At 48.1% G+C, this 18,487-nt stretch overlaps 1 protein-coding gene across 1 annotated transcript in view; it reads right to left on the bottom strand.

Moving 5' to 3' along the window:
- Positions 1–556: 556 nt before the first annotated feature.
- Gycalpha99b (guanylate cyclase 1 soluble subunit alpha 2) overlaps positions 557–18,487 on the bottom strand; it is a 212,261-nt gene continuing 194,330 nt past the window's right edge. Inside the window, exons 9-10 of the mRNA XM_077703650.1 lie at positions 11,550–11,704; positions 557–4,130 (exon numbers count right to left, since the gene is read on the bottom strand). Coding sequence (XP_077559776.1) covers positions 3,923–4,130; positions 11,550–11,704 — 363 coding nt within the window. The 3' untranslated portion in view covers positions 557–3,922. The remainder of the gene's footprint in view (positions 4,131–11,549; positions 11,705–18,487) is intronic.

The following is an 18,487-nucleotide window of genomic DNA, read 5'->3' as shown; positions in this document are numbered from 1 at the left end:
ATTGGGAGAATACCCGTAAAATTTTAAGGGATAACATGCACGGTGTTGGCCGCGTCGGTAGAAATTATAAATGCAAGTTTTTTCTCTGTCCGGACCGTTATACTTGCGATAACCACCCTAACGTCTTCAAGTACAGTGTTTTACGTTTGTGCCATCCAGGATTGACACTCTAAGAGCCAGCATCCACTTTGTAGGCTCAACACACTCAGGAAGATAAGATTGATGCCCAGTCCGTGTACGTTGAATGTTTTCCCCTTTATGTCATGGTCGTACGAGATTGATGTTTGTCCCAAAGTTTTATTTATTAAAACACTTCCACACGTTTCTTCCTGTCTGCATACTGCACTTACCATTGGCCATAGTATCAGTAACTCCCTAACTGTCGTGCAATCCCTTCAAAAAGCTGTTGCATACGTTGCTCACAACTTGCTCGAACATGTGCTCTAAGGTGATTCAGCTGCATAATGCCATGCGATTTAACAAATCGTCGCGGTTTAAAGCACATTCTGTTCATTGGTGTAGTGTTTGTTTTTCTTGCAAAATAAAATGAATCCAATGCGTTTCGCTTTTTATTACGGCAGTTCACATCACACACTCCCGCTACAACAAGCGTTTCAGTATTTCAAGACACAGGCCCTAGCATTCGTACCTTGTAATCCCATGTTTGTTACACTTGAAGACATCTACAAAACCCTCGCCGTAAAGAGATGAATTGCAATCGTAGGACGAATCATTTGGCGGTTGCACAACTACAGATTTCAGATATATACCAATTCGTGAAGGACATTGTCGAAGAAATAACGCTCAGAAAGTGGCATTGCGGAACAAAGCACTCCCAGTTGTGGGAGCTTAGCCCTGCTATTTTGAATTCCTCCTCTACTCGAGCCTCCGTTCTAGGAAATTCTTGGAAGCAATTTTTCAGTGTAAAGACATTGCAGCATCCTTCACTCGGTCGAGTGGAGGACACACATGGAACGGAGGACAAACTCAGAATGTGGCCATATTCATCGTCTTGAAGGGCTGAATCGGAGCTAACAACAACTCTGTGTGAGGAATGGAATCTTCGCTTATCTCAACATTGGGGTAAGTAGATCAACAGATCAAGGTTTTTATCAAAGAGACAAAGGCAAAACCACACCGGAAGTACGTCAAAGAACACGGTCCATGAAACAATGATGCCTAAAAATCGGTGCACTGCATTAGCAGGAATGCTCACAAAAAGGAAAGCATTAGAAAGGTTGTTTACGGGAGATACGCCCTGATGAGAGGGAGAAAGGAATACGATATTACGCATCTACACCCTGCATTGAACGTTGCCTTCACAGCTTAACCGGCGTGAAAAGCCAAAGTTTGCCGTAAGCAGTCAAGGCACCGCGAGAGTATCTGCGACAATAGGAAAAAAGAATGGGAAAAGTGCGCCACTTTCAAACTTCGTGGCAAATGCGGGCCACATACGAAGCCAACGGACAACAGTACTTTCCTCGCACAATAAAAAAAATTCTGTGCAGTTGGAGCCACCAACAAAAGTGGCGGCTTTCTGGTCCTCTCACTGGAACGGTTTGCTTACCCGCGCACAACATTGATCAGAGGAGTCCTGCATTCTGTTCGCCGTTTTATCGCGCAATATTTCACTCTCACCTAACTACGGCAATATCAAGAAGCATATCTTGTGTTTGACAATGCAAGCATCTTAATTAAGATGCGACAACAGAGGGGTCGCTAAAAGGTTAAGATGTGAGCCTGCCAACTCTGAAAATTGCCAAAAAATGCACAAAAAAGTAAGTGGTTGAATATTATCGTCAATATTAAAACGGTTACTTCGTTCTACGCTTAGAAACAACCCTGCCAGACCACTTCTACAAAACAATCGTGCTGCCGTATGCTGTATGGTGGCCATAAACGTGAATTTCTTGCGCTGAACAACAAAATACTCTGTTGCTATTACAGGATATTTCCTAAGAAAGACAGTAGGTGTGTTTCATATTATGGATACTCCGAACGATTTAAATTTATTGTCGATGAAATGGGTTAACGTTTGCTTTGCTCCGCAGGAGTACGAGACAAGGAGGGGAGATGCGCACATAAGATGAGACATCTACAAGATATCCACAAGAAATGTGGGTGATTGTGTATTTGTCGTCTGTGCTGCAAAATAGGGCGGTTTTTAAGTAACTGATGTATGGTGCGAGCAATATTTCATTTTTAGTGTGCGATAAAACTACACACAACATAAAAATTATAGTAAGCTTCATAGGAGGGATTTTCAGAAGTACTCTTCAGCTACATGATGAAAAAGAAGCAGTGAACAACCAGCTAGCAGAAGGAGCAATTTTTTTCAAACGTTAGAAATGAACATTAAAAATCTGGGTGTAATTCTCTTTTTTCTATGGCCGCTCGCATCTGTCGCAAGGCTGTAATGGCATCCGTGTAGAAACAGTGTGATAGTAGTGGTATGGTAAATAGAAAATCATCAACAACAATAACAAGAAAAAGCTGAAGACCTCCGGAACGCAGTTGTAATGTTAAAGTAAAATGACAATATGCGGACATGTAGGAAAAGTAACTTGATAATGTCCTGATCTTACCGACAGCACACTATTGTACCTGCCAAACGTTTCCCCCGTAAAAAAGCATCGAGGTTGTGCCCTATATTTAAACGACGTCGGTATGTTCAGACAAGGACGAAACAAATATATCGCTTTCCCGTGCTTCTTTCTTTCTTTTTTTTTTTCATGTGCATTGAAATCACAAATCACAACGCAGACGACACAAGATAACGCACACTACTTTTGTGAGGTTCATTGGAAAACCGGTTCCCTTGGTTATATATTAACAGTGCAAGAAAACAACGCACTTTGAACAGGAAGTATTGAACAGCAGTCAACCAGCGGTATAATTACTTTTCTTGCTCACTTGAGTCCCGGGTTCTGTCATATGTGCTTGTGGGGCGCCCACCAAGCAGAGATAGTTTCAACGACACCACCTAGTTTGTACACAAAACTGCCCACAGATTGCCAACAGTGCGACCAGCAAACACGCGCAGCCACGAGAAAAAACTCTTAACAAACGTGATCGAGGCTTCCACCTGAACTATCTCACAATACTTGCAACACTTCACATTAACACTTCACGGCAGCAAACACCGTACAAGACATGTGGCACTAAAACAAGACTTGTTGAGCTCTCTACAGTTGACGCTCGTTTTCTTGTGTCTGCATTACATTTTTGCCCTCGGCCGATGTGACTATGGGGCGCAGATCTTTTCCTGCGTCCGCACCGTGCCGATGTTCGAAAGGAAAGACCACCCTTTGCATCGTGAAACAATCAAAAGCGGAAATAACATGCCCCTAAGCGTCCGTGAATTCACACGCCGTACATTTCTGCACTTCGAACACGTCCAACTAAAAAAAGAAATGCGGCCACGTTTTGATGCAATCGACCGAGAAGCCACAGTGTAGAATGCATTGTGGGTCTGCAGATTAAGAAACCAGACACGTCGTCTTTTTTGTCAGCATCGAGTGGCGAAGACAGAGAGAAGACACTATGCAAGCTTTCACTCTTCACTGGTCTGAGCATTTAAAGTTGGCGCCACGTTTCCCGCTGGGAACAATATGGCGGCAGAGCCCTGGGCAGTTTGTAGGAGCCGTGGCACGCTGCGCACACTAAAGCTCAATTCGGTTTCTGTATAAAGCATTGTTTCCTCGGTTAGAAAAGAAGCCAGGGCATGCCCGACCTGGGTCACTGTGTCTCACTCCCCGCATCTAGAAAAGCTCAGCCGTTGAAGACGCGTAGAGTCACGAAGCAACGCTCTGTCCACAGGGCTACACCGCCACGCAGACTCCACAGTTCGTACACCGAAACCGAGGGAAATAGTCATTTACATGGCTCTCGTCGTTACGCCGAACAGTGGTTCGTCGCCCTCTTAGGCGAGCCACGTCTGCGAGGCGTCCATTCGTAGTTCCCGCTGTGCCTTGCGTATGTGCACGTCAAGGGGCTCGGCCGGGTCGAGCTTGGGATGGAAGAATCCCTTGAGGAAGTGACAGGTGCCCTTGATGTGCTCCGGGAAGCCCTCCGGCAGGCACTCGCGAGGACGGGCCTCGAAACGGAACCCCTCGGTGTGCACCAGCAACCTGCGACGAGTACGGGAGGTTCTTAGTGCTGGGTGGTGTGAGCAATATACGTGCAAGACTTGCGTAATGGTCAAGGTGGACACAACAAGGGGACAATTAGGGAGCTCTAATATACTGCCAATAGCGAAGAGTGGATCCGACTTATCCGAGCGGAAAATTGATAACTAACTAGCTCCCACCGTCCTCAACGGAATTTGCCTGCGTATCTGCCTGCTTTGCTGCAATAGTTGAAAAACAAGTTTTTTTCTCCGCCGCCACGTGACACACTCTCCCCTCCGCACCTTACAGTCTTCACATTCCTGTCTCGCTCATCACATTATGAATGCAAAAAAAAGTTTGTTTAACTCGATTCAGTTGACGTGCGATGGAACCGCTCGTCCGCCAGCTGTTGGGACCGGTTTGTTTCTGTTCTGCTTGGAACAGCGCCAGCTCTTTTGTTTTCACAGCGGAGCTGTTGTAGCTAAGCGTAATGTGTGGCGCGTAACACGTTAAAAATACCAAGAAAATGTCGAGCGCTCGTGAGCACGACTTGCGACGACCGCCGAGCGTCCACAGCACTCCCAATTGCTAGAGCAAAAAAAAGAAAAAAGAAAAGAAGAGAGAAAAAAAACTGGAGAAAACTCCGAGGTTCTAGAAAACGCTGAGCATGCTCTTGAGTGCGTGCCTCGCGGCCACGGCCGATCGTCCCCGGCTCACGCAGTGGCTTTAGCAAAAAAAAAAAAAAAAAAATCACGCCATATCCACGGAATGAATGATGATAAGTGGGGCGAAGCTCGAGAGGGGGAGATCATCGGTAACCGTAACTCTCCCGTGAAAGTTCGCCCATTACATCATTAAGAAAGACGTAAGACTGTGTGCGTACATTGTACAAATCAACTTTTATTTTGTTCTTGTTCGTTTGTTGTTTCGTTTCTTCGTTTGTTCTTTTCATTTCGTCGTTGTCATGACTGGATTGCAAGGTCCCTTCATTACGACGGCTTTATGATCTGTGAAATGAAGCGAGAAAGGTTCTTGTACTGGCTGCAATGGGAAGTTTGCAAACACTAAGTCTATACACGTTCCTCGGATCGTGGTAGGGTTCATATGGATACATCTGAGTGCGTATTTGAAGAAAGAACTTTTATTTAGGGCGAACTTGTGCCCGAACAAGACGAGAGGAAACGAGCAAAGGTCCTTGCGTCTCGTTCGATCTCCGAGAACGACTGCCTGCGTTCGTGGCGTGATCTCTTGCGTGATCTCCCCCTCGCAGTGCACGTGCGCTCGCGCCTCCGTTGGCGAACACAGACAAGCTCGCGCTCCCGGTGCCGAGTTTGCGCTGCCGGTTGCAGCCGGTTCTTGCGCGTGCAACGCGGCCCACTTTGCGACATCTCCGAAAGCATGCGGCGGTCACGTACCACGAGACACAAGGGATGGACAGACCCAAGGCTTTAGGAGCTTCGCCCCTAAAAAAAAAACACTGGCGACAACCTCGAGGAGCGCCTCGTGTTGCCTAGCGACCAACAACGCCATAGCCGGCGCATCATCTGCTCTACGGAACATCGACGCGACTCTAGGAACACCGTGCATGCATCGTGCACGTGCACGCCGATGCTGCGCCCCAGCTGTCTTCAAGCGCTACCACGCCTGCAATGCTTGGCATGAGGAACACGACGACATTGATGCATATGATAATGACTACTACTAGCACAGTGGAAAGCGACGACGGAACATGTAAACAAACAATTTCAAACTTGTAGAAATGCGTGATGTGTCCTTCACTGGTCACGAATAAGAAAAATTTGCAGCTTCCCTATGGATCAATCCTTGCTGGACTTTGTGCAAGCTTTGACAGCTTTTCTTACTGTTGCTTTTACCTCGCATATCTCTTCGTCAGAATTTTTAACGTTCCTATCGTAAAAACGTCCCCTACCGTGACGACCAACCCAGAGCGTGTTTTGTGAGACGAACGTCGGTGCTCTCACTTATGTATACACCCATGGACAACTGAAATTCCAGCACAAAAATATAAACCAAAACACACCAAATTTAAAAGTACTGTTTGTGGGGGTTCAATAACGGCGCGCTATTGGTATATTTGAAAAGCCACATTTGCCAACTTTGTTGCTGCAACTAAGCCACGCATCTCTTGCACGGAAATAAACTGCACGATTACAGCAAAGCTGTATACCTCCACACCCCAACGGCTTCCCCGTGGGCACAAACGCCAAGGCGCCAAAGCCTAATACGCCGAGCGCATGCATTGGGCTAATCAGGCATAGCTCAGAATTCGTTTAACCAAACCACAAAACACAAGCATCGAAACCGCATTATGGATGATAAGGCGCGTGTGATCCTGGTAAAGATTAGGTTTGCAGATTATCTTTGAAGGCTAGGCAGGACTAGTGTCACTTAATACAGCAGTTCTTGCCCAAGACGTCGAGCGCATGCGTCAGGGTAGCTAGGACCCAGCATTTGTCACCAGAGAGGCTTAGCGTAGTGTCAATAGATAAGGTGTTATAGTACCGCCACTGAGGCATGCAAGTCAGCAACGGCGGCCATTTTGGCGTTTATCAGGGTTGCGAGACTGCCGCATCTAGGGCATCGCCGTTAACTTTGACCGGGTCGTTTGTCAACAACACGATTAAAGGTGCAGCGAAACGGCATCTTTGGACACAATTCTGCTGTTACACGCGTCATCTTTGATTCCCATTCGGAACTAAGTCAGTCTAGCGCAGCCGCAGAGCAAAAAGGACAAGCTAAGCCTACCAGAGTAGACCGACTAAAACGCATAAACAGCAAAATGGCGGCACGCACGAACGGTCGCAGTGTAAACAAATGTCACTTAATGCGAACTGACCCATCAGCATGGCGGCGGCATGGAACAATGGGAGAAAAGAGTGCCGATACTATGTACCCCTATCTAGTGATGCTAGCCGAGCACAAACGACAAGCCTGCCGTTACGACGAGAAAAATTTCATACCCTCCTACATCAGCATTTGTAGTAGTTTACAACAGGCTTTGCTGGACATCCACATTCGCACGGCGGTACGGCGACCATTTTTTTGTGTGTGTTCTGGTGCATATTTCTGTGATCGCGTTTCATTTTTCTATGCTGTACTTGCATTTTGCCTTAAATAATTTCCTTGTGCTGAACAATGTGGGCATGTATCAGCCATGCCAGCTGCTTCATCATATTGGAACTCGGTGTTGCACATAAAAACATCGTGTTTAAGTATTTTTTCAGGTAATTTGGCCAGGTGCTTGAATCGGGTGAAAGACAGACAGACAGACAGACTTAGTAAAACTTGCTGCTGGGCTAGTTGGTTCCTGATTCGAAAAAGGTTTGAGCTCAAACAATTCGACAGAAGACACAGAAACACCTGACGGATTTAGCGCCGGGACGAGCGCTAGTGCCGTCCTTTGTTTCTGTGTCTTCTGTTGAACTGTTTGCGCTCAATCGTTTCTCCAGACAGACAGACAGACAGACAGACAGACAGACAGACAGACAGACAGACAGACAGACAGACAGACAGACAGACAGACAGACAGACAGACAGACAGACAGACAGACAGACAGACAGACAGACAGACAGACAGACAGACAGACAGACAGACAGACAGACAGACAGACAGACAGACAGACAGACCAACCAACTTAGTCAAACTTGCTGTTGGGCTAGTTGGTTCCTGATTTGAGAAAGGTTCGAGCACAAACAATTCTACAGAAGACACATAGCGCCGGGACGAGCGCTAGTCCCGTACGGTGTTTCTGCGTCTTATGTCGAATTGTTCGCGCTCAATACTTTCTCGAGACAGACAGAGAGACAGACAAACAAAAATTTTAGCGTTTGAGAAGCTTAAGACTGTCGTCTTTAAAAGCTACACGCAGGTGGTTTAATTTGTTCCGCAGTTCTCCACTGTGGCGAATCTGATTTCCCGAATGAAAATGTTCAGATCCTGGAGAACCCCAATAATTTTTTTTGCATGATGCCTCTTTGAAGTTCTTCAATCTTCCCTAACGAGCACGGAACGAGAGATGCTGATGATTCAATTTATAAACCGGTGTATGATGCGTCCTTCCGGATTTTCTTCGCAGCTTTAATTATTTTAATTAAACAGTAATAAGGTAAGACTTACGTCTGGCTGAGAACGTGCTCTATATATTACTAGCTTTCGAAATTGTTGTTATACAACGTTACTTATTTGCTGATTTTCTTTTTTTTTACGACGAGCTTTCTTCGATCGCACAGAAAAAGTTTTACCACCCTCTGACGAGTGGTGATACCCGCAAGACGAGCTCCTCACGCGTCGTCGGTCGTCTCGGGACCCCGACCCCCTTCCTCTAACGCGTACGCTGGTGTCAGCGCACGCTCGCCCGCTTCCGAGCGTGCGTCTGTGAGCCCCTTCTTCGCACCCTCTACTGGGGCGTAATTAGAGCGGACGCGCCGGCGAGCCCAGAAGTCGAACATGCGCGCTGCGCCAGCAATCTGGCCGGCCGAAACCTCCAGCCAGCCAGCCACCCTGACCCGACCGTGCCCTGTGGAGACGCGATGGACACGGATGAGCGGCCACCCGCGGGCGACCACGCGGCGACCCGGAGTTATCGCGCTTCGATGACCGCTGAACCTCCAACACCTCCTCCCCTGCCTTCCGATTGTCACTACCGAGAGGTAGTAGGCCGCATGAAGGAAGTAGCTTCCAGATATACGGTCGAGTCTGCCAATGTTTGAGCTAAATAGGCGTGTGAGAGTGAGGACTAAAGAATAGTTTCATTTGAGGTCAGCGAGACAGGTGGGTCGGTGAAGAATTCCTGTACGGCCTTCTCCGGGTGGTGGCATTGTAATGTCGACTTATCCGCTCTCTCCCCTCCCCTCCCCTCCCCTCCCCTCCCCTCCCCTCCCCTCCCCTCTCTCTCTCTCTCTCTCTCTCTCTCTCTCTCTCTCTCTCTCTCACCAAAACGTCTATACAGAGCTAACTACCAGCACCCTCCTTCCTCCCCTCGTCCTTCTCGTCAAGTTATTGGCTGTAACGTAAGCCTTCACTGGTCACGCTTCCTGGCGCCATCCACTGAAGGGGAGACATTCGACGTGGCAACGCCTCCTTTGGCTATTATAACGGCAATAAAATGCCCAGGCCTTGGAACTTGGTTCGCTCTTCGTATCTTTTACTGTCATCTTCCCAGGCTCTCCTGGGCTGTGCAAACCATGCCGGCCCTTCGATGCCTTCCTCGCTTGGATGAGCATACCGAGGTGTAGGGCCGGCGTTGGGCGGGCACTTTCGGGCCAGGAACCAACTGCCGCGCCTGTCCCCTGGTCGTCATTCTCATCCTCGGATCTCGTTCCACCACGTCCCTTAAATTAATTGTCGATTACGTCGGCGCTAGGATGCGGGAATTTGTGGAACGTGGAGAAATTCTAGCGTCCCAAGTGTCCTGGACAAGTCTAACTTATTTATTTTTTATTTATTTATTACATAGATGGGAGCGTATCGGTTGTCGAAAAGAATGCTGAAGCGAAATTATCTGTTTTCTTTGTTTTCCTTACGCCCGACAAGCTCTACAGAAGCAAATTTGAGAAGTTTCAACCAAGACAGGCAGGTCAGAAGCAGAGAGATTACCATAGTTGGCGGGCTAACTTCCTGTAAGACGTTCATGGTGAAAACAGCACATAAAAGACGAAGACAGAGATAGTTTACGGTAAACACATACACAGCGCCCACCTATCTCTGTCGTCGTCTTTTATGCGCTGTTTTCACCATGACCATTCACCAACTTGCCCAGTTGGCCGCATTCAATAAGACGGCCCGGCGCACCCATCGGTCCACGGAAGCTGTTCGGTAAACGCGCCTGTAACATTTCATCCTCTGGTACTGCGGCGGTAAACAATTAAACGCTGTTTCAGATTTAGAATTTTTAAATTGGTGTGTAAAGGATCACAATTTCCTTGATTGCTCATCCGTTTGCCCAGGCGTAGATGTACGGCTCCAAAAGTAATATTTTTGTTCAAAGTCAATTTCGCGGATGGATTTTATTTTCGCGGATGCATTTTCTGCGGGGGCCTATTTCCTTGACTGAAGCGCACTTTCATCTTTCAAAACTAGAGCCATTGCGCATGCTTCTGGGAATGCTACAAAAAAAGTAAAAAAGTGATCAACCATGAAAAACTGTGAAAATAAATCTCGATTTCAAAATGTCCTTTTCCCAATTTATTTATATTTCTAGACTACAATACTTTCTATGCTCGACTCTTGACTGTAGGGTTTAACGCGCTGACGCAACGCAGGCGATGAGGAGCGCCGTAATAGAGGGCTCCGGATTAATTCTGACGACCTGGGGAGCCATGAAGACAAAATACAAGTTTGTTTTATTCGAAAGAGTTCGTGTTTTATAGGGACCCCAGCGCTTGTCCGGATGCAAACGATGCTTTATTCACTGAGAAATAATTCAATGTAAGTTAAAATTTTGGTTTTCCCCCTAAATTGTGCGTTTTCCTGGTTTGCAATGACATCACAGAAACCGACCGCTCTGCAGCCGATTGCGGACCCTCGTTTACTGTTAGTCAACCTAGATGGCGCCACCATACCGTGGCAAGCCGTTTTCTGCCTTTGGTTTGTTTTTGAACCTGGCTCGTTTTTGTTAAGGGGAAAATACTCGTTTCGTGAAACATAGTGCTCGCTCGACAAATATGGTCACGTAATACACCCTTGCTTGCATCAATCGGCCAGTGTCGTCTGAGACAACCCCAAATCCCCGCAGTATTGTGCAGCTAAACCAAACATAGTGCGTGCAGTACCAACAGCACTACGCATTGGTACTTCTATGTTTACGTGTGATTTCGTAACTTTCACGGTTTACCCCACCATTCCTACTGCTATAAAAAGAATGTGCCCTACATTTAAGCACAAATAGCTCGTTCGGCCAGCTAATAAGCTCTGCCTAATTTGCGTTTGCTTTTGCCGGCCTCCGCCAATCGCAGAGCTGGCTGGTATGACATCATATGTTCTGTTGCAGGAAATGAGCTAGAGGGTGCATGACCATTCCCTCTTTTCCTAATTATGTAGCTTATTTGAGCCAAGTTTACCTTAAAGGGAGTGTCAGTATGATTCTAACGAGGCAATCTTATGAATGAACCAAACTTGTGTTTTCTCTTCATGGCTCCTTTAACGTGCGCCGAAATCTCGTACACACGGGCATTTTCGCTTTTCGCCTCCATCAGAAAAGCGGCCGCCGCGGCCGGGAATCGAACCAGCGACCTCGTGCTCAGCAGCGACCTTAGCCACTGAGCCACTGCGGCGGGTTATGCTCGACTCTTGCAAGCTCGTTTCCAAGACTTGCAAGAATCGATCAATCGACGAATCCGCCATGACGTCCGTACCGCATACGTTCGTGCGCTGCGAACCAGGGGCAAGATGTCGCAGTGCCCATTTGGCGGTATACACACCTGTGCGTGGTGGGGCTGACGTTGATGTGGAGGGCGACGCTGCCGGACTCGAACTTGTTGGCCAGCGAGACGTCGTTTCCGATGAGGCAGTAGCGGGGCATCTTGACACCCACCACGCCGGCCAGCACCAGGCCCGTGTGCAGGCCGATGCGCATCTGCATGGGGCAAGACAGAGCAACCGAATGCTGAGTTCACTTCGGGCTGCCGCGCTGATTCTTCCCTAACAAGCCCTCCTGTTTTGTGAAAGGCTGTGCCTCCCATGGATCAGCCACAAAGCCAGGACAAAAAACGAATGGGAGGCAAAAAACGATATCAGGACTGCTTTCTTCAGCTTCTCTTTCAACAGCGACGCTGTTTAAGCTGGTGGTTGGGCCGGCGAACCCGCGAAAAAAAAAAAAAAAAAATCCTCCCCGAGCGATGACGTCATCACGCAGCCGGTACCGCAGCTTTACTGTAGCTTTGCCTCGCCGCGCTCGGGCGGGACTCGTGTCGCCACCTGCCGGAGGTATGATGCAATTGGTACAAGCACGGCATTGGAAATGTGCCGCGGGACGGCTCCCTCTATCGCTTATTGGGACCAGTGGTGCGGTTTTGACGGTGCAAAGATAAGAATAAAACAATGCACAATGAACAATGAAATTTATTAGCGTCATATACAAAGTACACGATGCCGGAGGCCGGCAGAAAAAGCTGTCTCAACGGACAACTCGACAGAGCTGCGGGCCTCCGCGCCGAACCAGCATAACACAACGTACATCATCCAATGTTCCGCAGAACATAAGCAAGAAGAGAGGAGAATAAACATTTAATTGAGCAGTCAATGTTGTTAGGTTGACCGCCAGGTGGGGGACCTCCTTAGTCCAGGAAGCCCTGGGTCTTGGCGGCCTGTCTCGCCCGGTCTACCAGGGTTGGAGCTGGTCAACCGACCCTCCCACTGCTCAAATGAGGGATTTGGGTTTGGGGGCAAGGGATGGTGTGTGGCGGCACTCCCATACCATGTGGTAGAGAGTGCATGGCTCCATGCAGAAATTACAAGTGTATGTGTACAATGTCGGATGCATTGAGTGTAGTAATGTACCATGTGGAAATGTATTAGTTTGTAGCTGTCTGTAGATGACCGTGTCTTCGGGAGACATGTTGAGATGTGGAGGCGGAAAGGTTCTTCTTCCCAAGCGGTAGTGGGCCAGGATGTCAATGTACCTTCTGGGGATTATTTCTCTTGTTGGGCTTATGGAAGGACTGGCTGACATCCCAGAAGGAGGCCCCCAGTGAATAAAAAAAATGTCAATGCCAAAATGAAAGAAACCAAAATTAGAAGCCGTTCCACTCAATGTGAAAGCTGTCGGAAATGCAGAGCAGTGATTCGCCATAGTGGCCTGTACCGCCGTTATCCGCTTACTGCTACCACCCCATGCAATTCAAATTTCCCGCCTTCGCAGTGCTCGCGCGCCCCCTGCCTGAAACTGCGCCAGCGGGAGTTCTGTTCTCTTTGTTCTTTTCTCCCCGCACGTGCCGGCGTTGCACTGCCATAGTAATTGGGCCCATCTCCCCGCGAGGGGGACTCGAGTAAATGTGTCGCATACGGGGTGGGTGTATTGCGTTAACGTTTAGTGTTTGGGGAGTTGGTAGTGAATGCGTTGTATCAGCAGCTTCTTGACGTAGTTTGAATGAGTCAAGGATATAAGACGCGTTCATAGCCTCCCATTCTGTGTCGGCTTTGTGGCGCAGTGGGTAGATCACCATGTACATTGCGTTCCGCCCGCAGGGTCGAGGGATCGAAACCAGGCGCCGGATAGTATTTTTTTATATATAGTGTAGGAGGAGGGGTGCGGACTACGACTACGGATGACTACGGACGTCAACGCGGGTGACATCGTGAGTTACTGAAATGCTCTGCATTTAAAAGGTCGAGAGGTGATAACGTTTATCAAGTTGTTAATTAGTGTCCCGCACGCCAGACCACACAAGCCGAACGGTTGCCATCGAACGAGTTCAAAAATGACAGCATCTCCACTCCGTGGATGATGGCGAGGGTGCGGAGTATGGGGACTCGAAATGACATCCAAGTTGCGCCCCCCAGTGACATCCGATTTGCGCCCCGACCGTCATTCGATTTGAGCCGTGAGTTGCACCTTGAATATTCCCTAATGAAACTGCAACTCACGGCTCAAATCGAATTTAGCTTGATTTTCGCTTGATGGTGGTGTGCGCACGGATGGACGCGGACGGACATTGGGAGGTCCTAGGTACTCCGCACCGTTACAGGCGAGGGAATAAGCCGTTTGACTCTCAGGTACTAACTCACGGTCGGAGCCCAATGGCTAAGACGACTGACACTAACTCTGCCTGGTCTAACCGACACAGGCTCGTATCGTGCCGCTGCCTGTGTGATTTTTTGCGATTGTTAATGCAATGCGCGCGGACGCGGACGGACATTGTGCGGTCCTGAGCTACTCCGCACCTGAAATTTTTAGCTACTCTTGGAGCTTCACCGAAAAACCGGTGGGCACGCTTACATTGTGCATACTTAATGACCGAGTGTTCGTTGCTCTTTGGGGAGATAATGACGACACAACGCGGAAAACTGGACCGAGGCCCGAAGCATGATCACGCAGAAAACTTGATTGAGCCTCGAAGCATAGCCGCACAGAAAACATGGCCAAGTCGCCAAGCATAGCCACGCATAAACTTATACGAGCCAATAATAAGCTCGGTGGGGCCGCCAGCTTCGGCGTTTGCCCAGTCTTGGATCTACTACTGTTGAGCTGCCGCAACCTGGGTCTGCTCACGTTGTGAAACCGGCGTCTATCCGACTGAGCTATCATCGCATGCTTTTTTTTTTCTTTATTGCCTTCTTTCACAGGATGACAAACGAAACGCCCGCAAATGATGATGTGCACACTCAATAATAAACACTATAACTGGAGCCCTTCTTGGACCAGCGGAGTGATTTCAGTATTCTTTCATTACCAACAGTGCTTCAATTGTGGGTAGCGACTCTGGTTTAGAGGGCTGAAGTTTCTGTATGCCTGGCACACATCATTATTTCCTTTGGATAATTCGTAGCGTTGGTTTTGAACAGCCGGGTCTCTGCTGTTTCTCCATCCCTGAACCACTATATAATACAAGCGGCGCCATATTTTTTGTTATTTATTTATTAAACGACGATTCTCCAACGGCGGTATTCTAGGGCTTGTCCGTTTTGAAAATGTTCGTTTTGCGTCTGCTTCATCGTGGCGTACTTCCGGTTGTAGGCTGGCTTCGGATTGACTTTTTGCGCAACTGTTTTTGTAAACACATTTCAAACTAAACCTATTTTAAACTATTTTTATGTGTTTATTTGAACGTATTATGAAAACCTAAACGCGGTAAGATTTTTATACAATGCAGTTGAAAATTTTCACCATAAGGCGACGAATGACGAATGATTGCAGCTGCAGCCAGCTGTTTACTGTGGCAGTAAAGCATAACGCTACGACTTCTCAGTTTTTTTTTTTTTGCGCTTGGACCACAATTTTAATGTTGGTGACAATGACTGTGTATCAAGGTAATAAACTGTTATGTATGTCGGCGTCGACGCACTTGCGGTATGCTGACACAAGCTTTTCCTAGATTCTCGAATGGTTCGTATACGGTGTCGATATTCCCATGGAACTCTCCGAGGGAAAAATGTGTTAGTGGTCTAGTCTTTCGTTTCTTAACGTATACGTGCCAGCTTCGCATCATGTCTATGAAAGTTAACCTGGTATGTGTTTTAGTAAAGTACCAATAAAAGTTTATAAATTCCATGGTGAGTGATTGGGAAATTTCGGTCGTCTTCTCGGCGGTTTAGCTCGCAGACGACCATTTATTTCACTGTGTGATGGCGACGGCGTAGATTCACCGGCGTAGGGAGGGCTCCGACAGAGATATCGTTTCTTCGTTACCGACCGCCGACTGAAAGCTACCGGTAGCGAAGAAACGAAGGGGGCATATCACTTCGTCCTCGACAATGAGCCCACGGTGCCGCCGGCGAAATTCGTTTCGCGGCCCTTCGCACAACCACCGCACAGTCCTCTTCGAGAGGCGGAATGCTTCTGCAGTCATTTAGAACGGGGCAACATTACGTATTGCCCTCCTGTTCCGCCAGCGAGCCAAGAACAAGGCGATGAAATATCGTCTGCTCCAAATCGTCTGCTCCGAAAAGCCGCGGCTCAACGCAGTAGCTCCGACGTGCTTGCGTTGCGTCACATCCGGGTGTTCGCATTTAGCCAATCAGGGCTCGCTCAAAACGAGCAGACACGAGACGTACCAAACTTCAGAACACCACCCCAGGTCAAACCTCGGAAACAGCTCATTCATCGTAGAGTCCATCTGACCTTCATGCTGACCCTAGGATAATATTCCTAGCGTGAGCATCCAAACCTCCCCAATACCCTCCTTCCCCTTCCTCTTTCTGAGCTGTGGGAGAACCTGATGACCAGCAGTGAACTGGATGCCCAGCCAGCTTTTTTGGCGTACAGATCGAAGACCGCCAGATTGTCTAATGGATCTCTGGACCGAGGTACCACTCTCAGAGAATAGGCCAATAATTGTTTCCGCCACCGTCACCACCGCCAATACCTTCACGCTCAGGCAAGGTCAAGCCAGCGCCTTGGGTGGTTGCGCAGTGAAAGCGTCTAATGCTCGTTGTTCGTTCCAAGTAGAGGTGCGCGGAAAGGGGGAGGGGGAAAGAGCAAGGACGCGCGCCATCAGAAAATGATACTAGGAGGCGCTAGATGCATCCAAGCCCCCAAGCATTCGCGCCTACAAAGCCTACTGCGACGAGCAGCGTCTGTGCTGTCTTTCGGTGCAACTGCGCGCGTTAACTGCGTTCTCTCGCCGCGATAACCTTTGTTTCAACAAGGATACCGGGCACGACAAACTTGGTTTACTTGCGTTCAACCACGCCAAATTTATTCCTAAATTCTGTGTCACCTTTACTTTTGATGCGAAAAAGCTCCGCTGGTCATTCGCCTTCTAAGAGTTGAATGGATGGTGTTTTTTGTTTTGTTTTTCGAACAGTCTTTTCAGAAATAGCTGTCATGTATTCAGGCTAACAAGAAAGTTGAGTTCCGAAAATCATTTCTGCGGACGCCAAACCTATGTAAAGGCGAAAGAAGGTAGCGGTAACAAGTTTCGCTTTAACAATGGGAATAATGCGGAACCTCCGGTGCCATCGTTCAAGAGTCCCTGACGAGGGCACTTAACGCTCACAATTTCCCATCGCTGTTGCGTCCTTACATTCGTAACAAACTGTTCGGAACGCTTCAAGGGCCTGTAACCTGCAGGTCCTTTTAAGCCCATATACAGTCTGCGCCAGCGCTGGACAGAAAGAAGCGAGGAAGGCAAGACGCGAGTCCCTCGAGTAGAGAGCGACTCTTCAAATTCTAAGCTCACTTAATTTCGCAAAAGCAGGCAGTGCGACGAGAAATGAAGGGCCGTACTAAATCCGGCAGAAGAGAAAAATGAATAATAACGGGTAAATAGCGCCATAAAAAAAGACCACCGGCGAATATTCGTTAAATTTCAATCCCCAGGCCATTTCCATCTTTTTCGGCGGTACGGTGTGATTAATTTAGGCGAGATTGAGATCGCCATCTTTGGGGAGCTGAAGTGCTTCTCTGCTCCAGAGCTCTGCTCGCCCCCTGTATGTGCCTCCGTTCTGCCTCCTTGCTCTTTTTTCCCCTTCCTGTCTACTTTGTGGTGCACACGGGACGACGGTTCTAAATTCCCAAGAAGAGAAGCAATCTTGGTCAAGCGGGAGCGCCAGGTAGAAACGAGTGCAGAGCGGCGCTTTGCCCGGGGCGGAGGGAGCTGTAGGGAAGCAAAACGTTGGGGAGTATGGGTGACAGTTAAAACAGCGCTACATATATCTAAATATGTGTCACAAAGAAGTAAAGAAAACGCGTGTCAACAGGCATAGATAGAAAGAAAAGTGAAAAACCAGTGAGAGGACCCGAACATGCCGGAAAGAGTAACTATAATAAAGGAAGGAGCCTGGCGCACGCGCCCTTGTTTGGTTTCTGTGCCCGAGAGTACGTGCACAGATGAAGAGCCCATGAAATTCCGAAATGTGTAGGTGAGGTCAAGCGAAGGAAAAAAAAAAAAAACGATTTTCATTTGGAATGTCACTTCGGCTTTCGCGGGGACATCGCCGGGTTTGTGGGAATACGGAGACACGAATGGCGGTCCCGCGTGCTTGTGCGAGCGGGTACACCATCCACGAGGCGTTATTGTCTATGCTGAAGCTTTCTGCTGTCCGCGAAGCATAGACGGTGCGTGAGAGAGAAACAAATTTATTGAAAGGAAATATAGAGAGGCCGCCTCGAGGAAGTTCTCCGGCCAGCTACTCTGCGTTGGTAGGGGGAGAGGGGTAGCGCAGGCGGAGAGATGTGACGTGGAGAACGGTGTGAATGAAGAGAGTTTCAACAGTTCCAGTCCATTGCCCTGCAAGGAGGCCTGACAAACGTTACATGATTTACTTGAGGCTTCTCTGAGAACACTACTCAATCGGTAAGAGTACATCGAGCGTTGCACTGCAAGGTTGCAAATTGGCGCTAGATCTTTATCTGTCGGTGTGACATCAAAGAATGAAAGGACAAAAAATGAGGAGAGAAAATGAAAATAGCAGGGTACATGGCAGATATACAATGACCACGTACATGCTAGACGTCCGGAGCAAGAACAAGAAAAAGAAACTAAATTCGCCGCTCCTGAGTGATATATATCACGTGACGTGGTGCGGGAGGGGGTAGAATAAAAAGTACCCAATTTAACATGCTAATCTAAAATATTTTGCGCCCTTGTGTATTGATGAAGCTATGGGACGTCCTTAACTATCCGCCAGCAGCAAAACTTGCTAAGGTTTAAAATGTTGTAGTGCCTTAAAGATTCTTAAGAACAAAATTTAGACCTGA

The sequence above is a fragment of the Haemaphysalis longicornis genome, unplaced genomic scaffold (assembly GCF_048455015.1).
Source record: "Haemaphysalis longicornis isolate Haplotype H1 unplaced genomic scaffold, Haemaphysalis longicornis Haplotype H1 scaffold_3, whole genome shotgun sequence".
NCBI classification, from domain to species: Eukaryota; Metazoa; Arthropoda; class Arachnida; order Ixodida; family Ixodidae; genus Haemaphysalis; species Haemaphysalis longicornis.
Note: the sequence above shows the minus strand (reverse complement) of the source record. Positions and strands in the feature narration are given on the sequence as shown.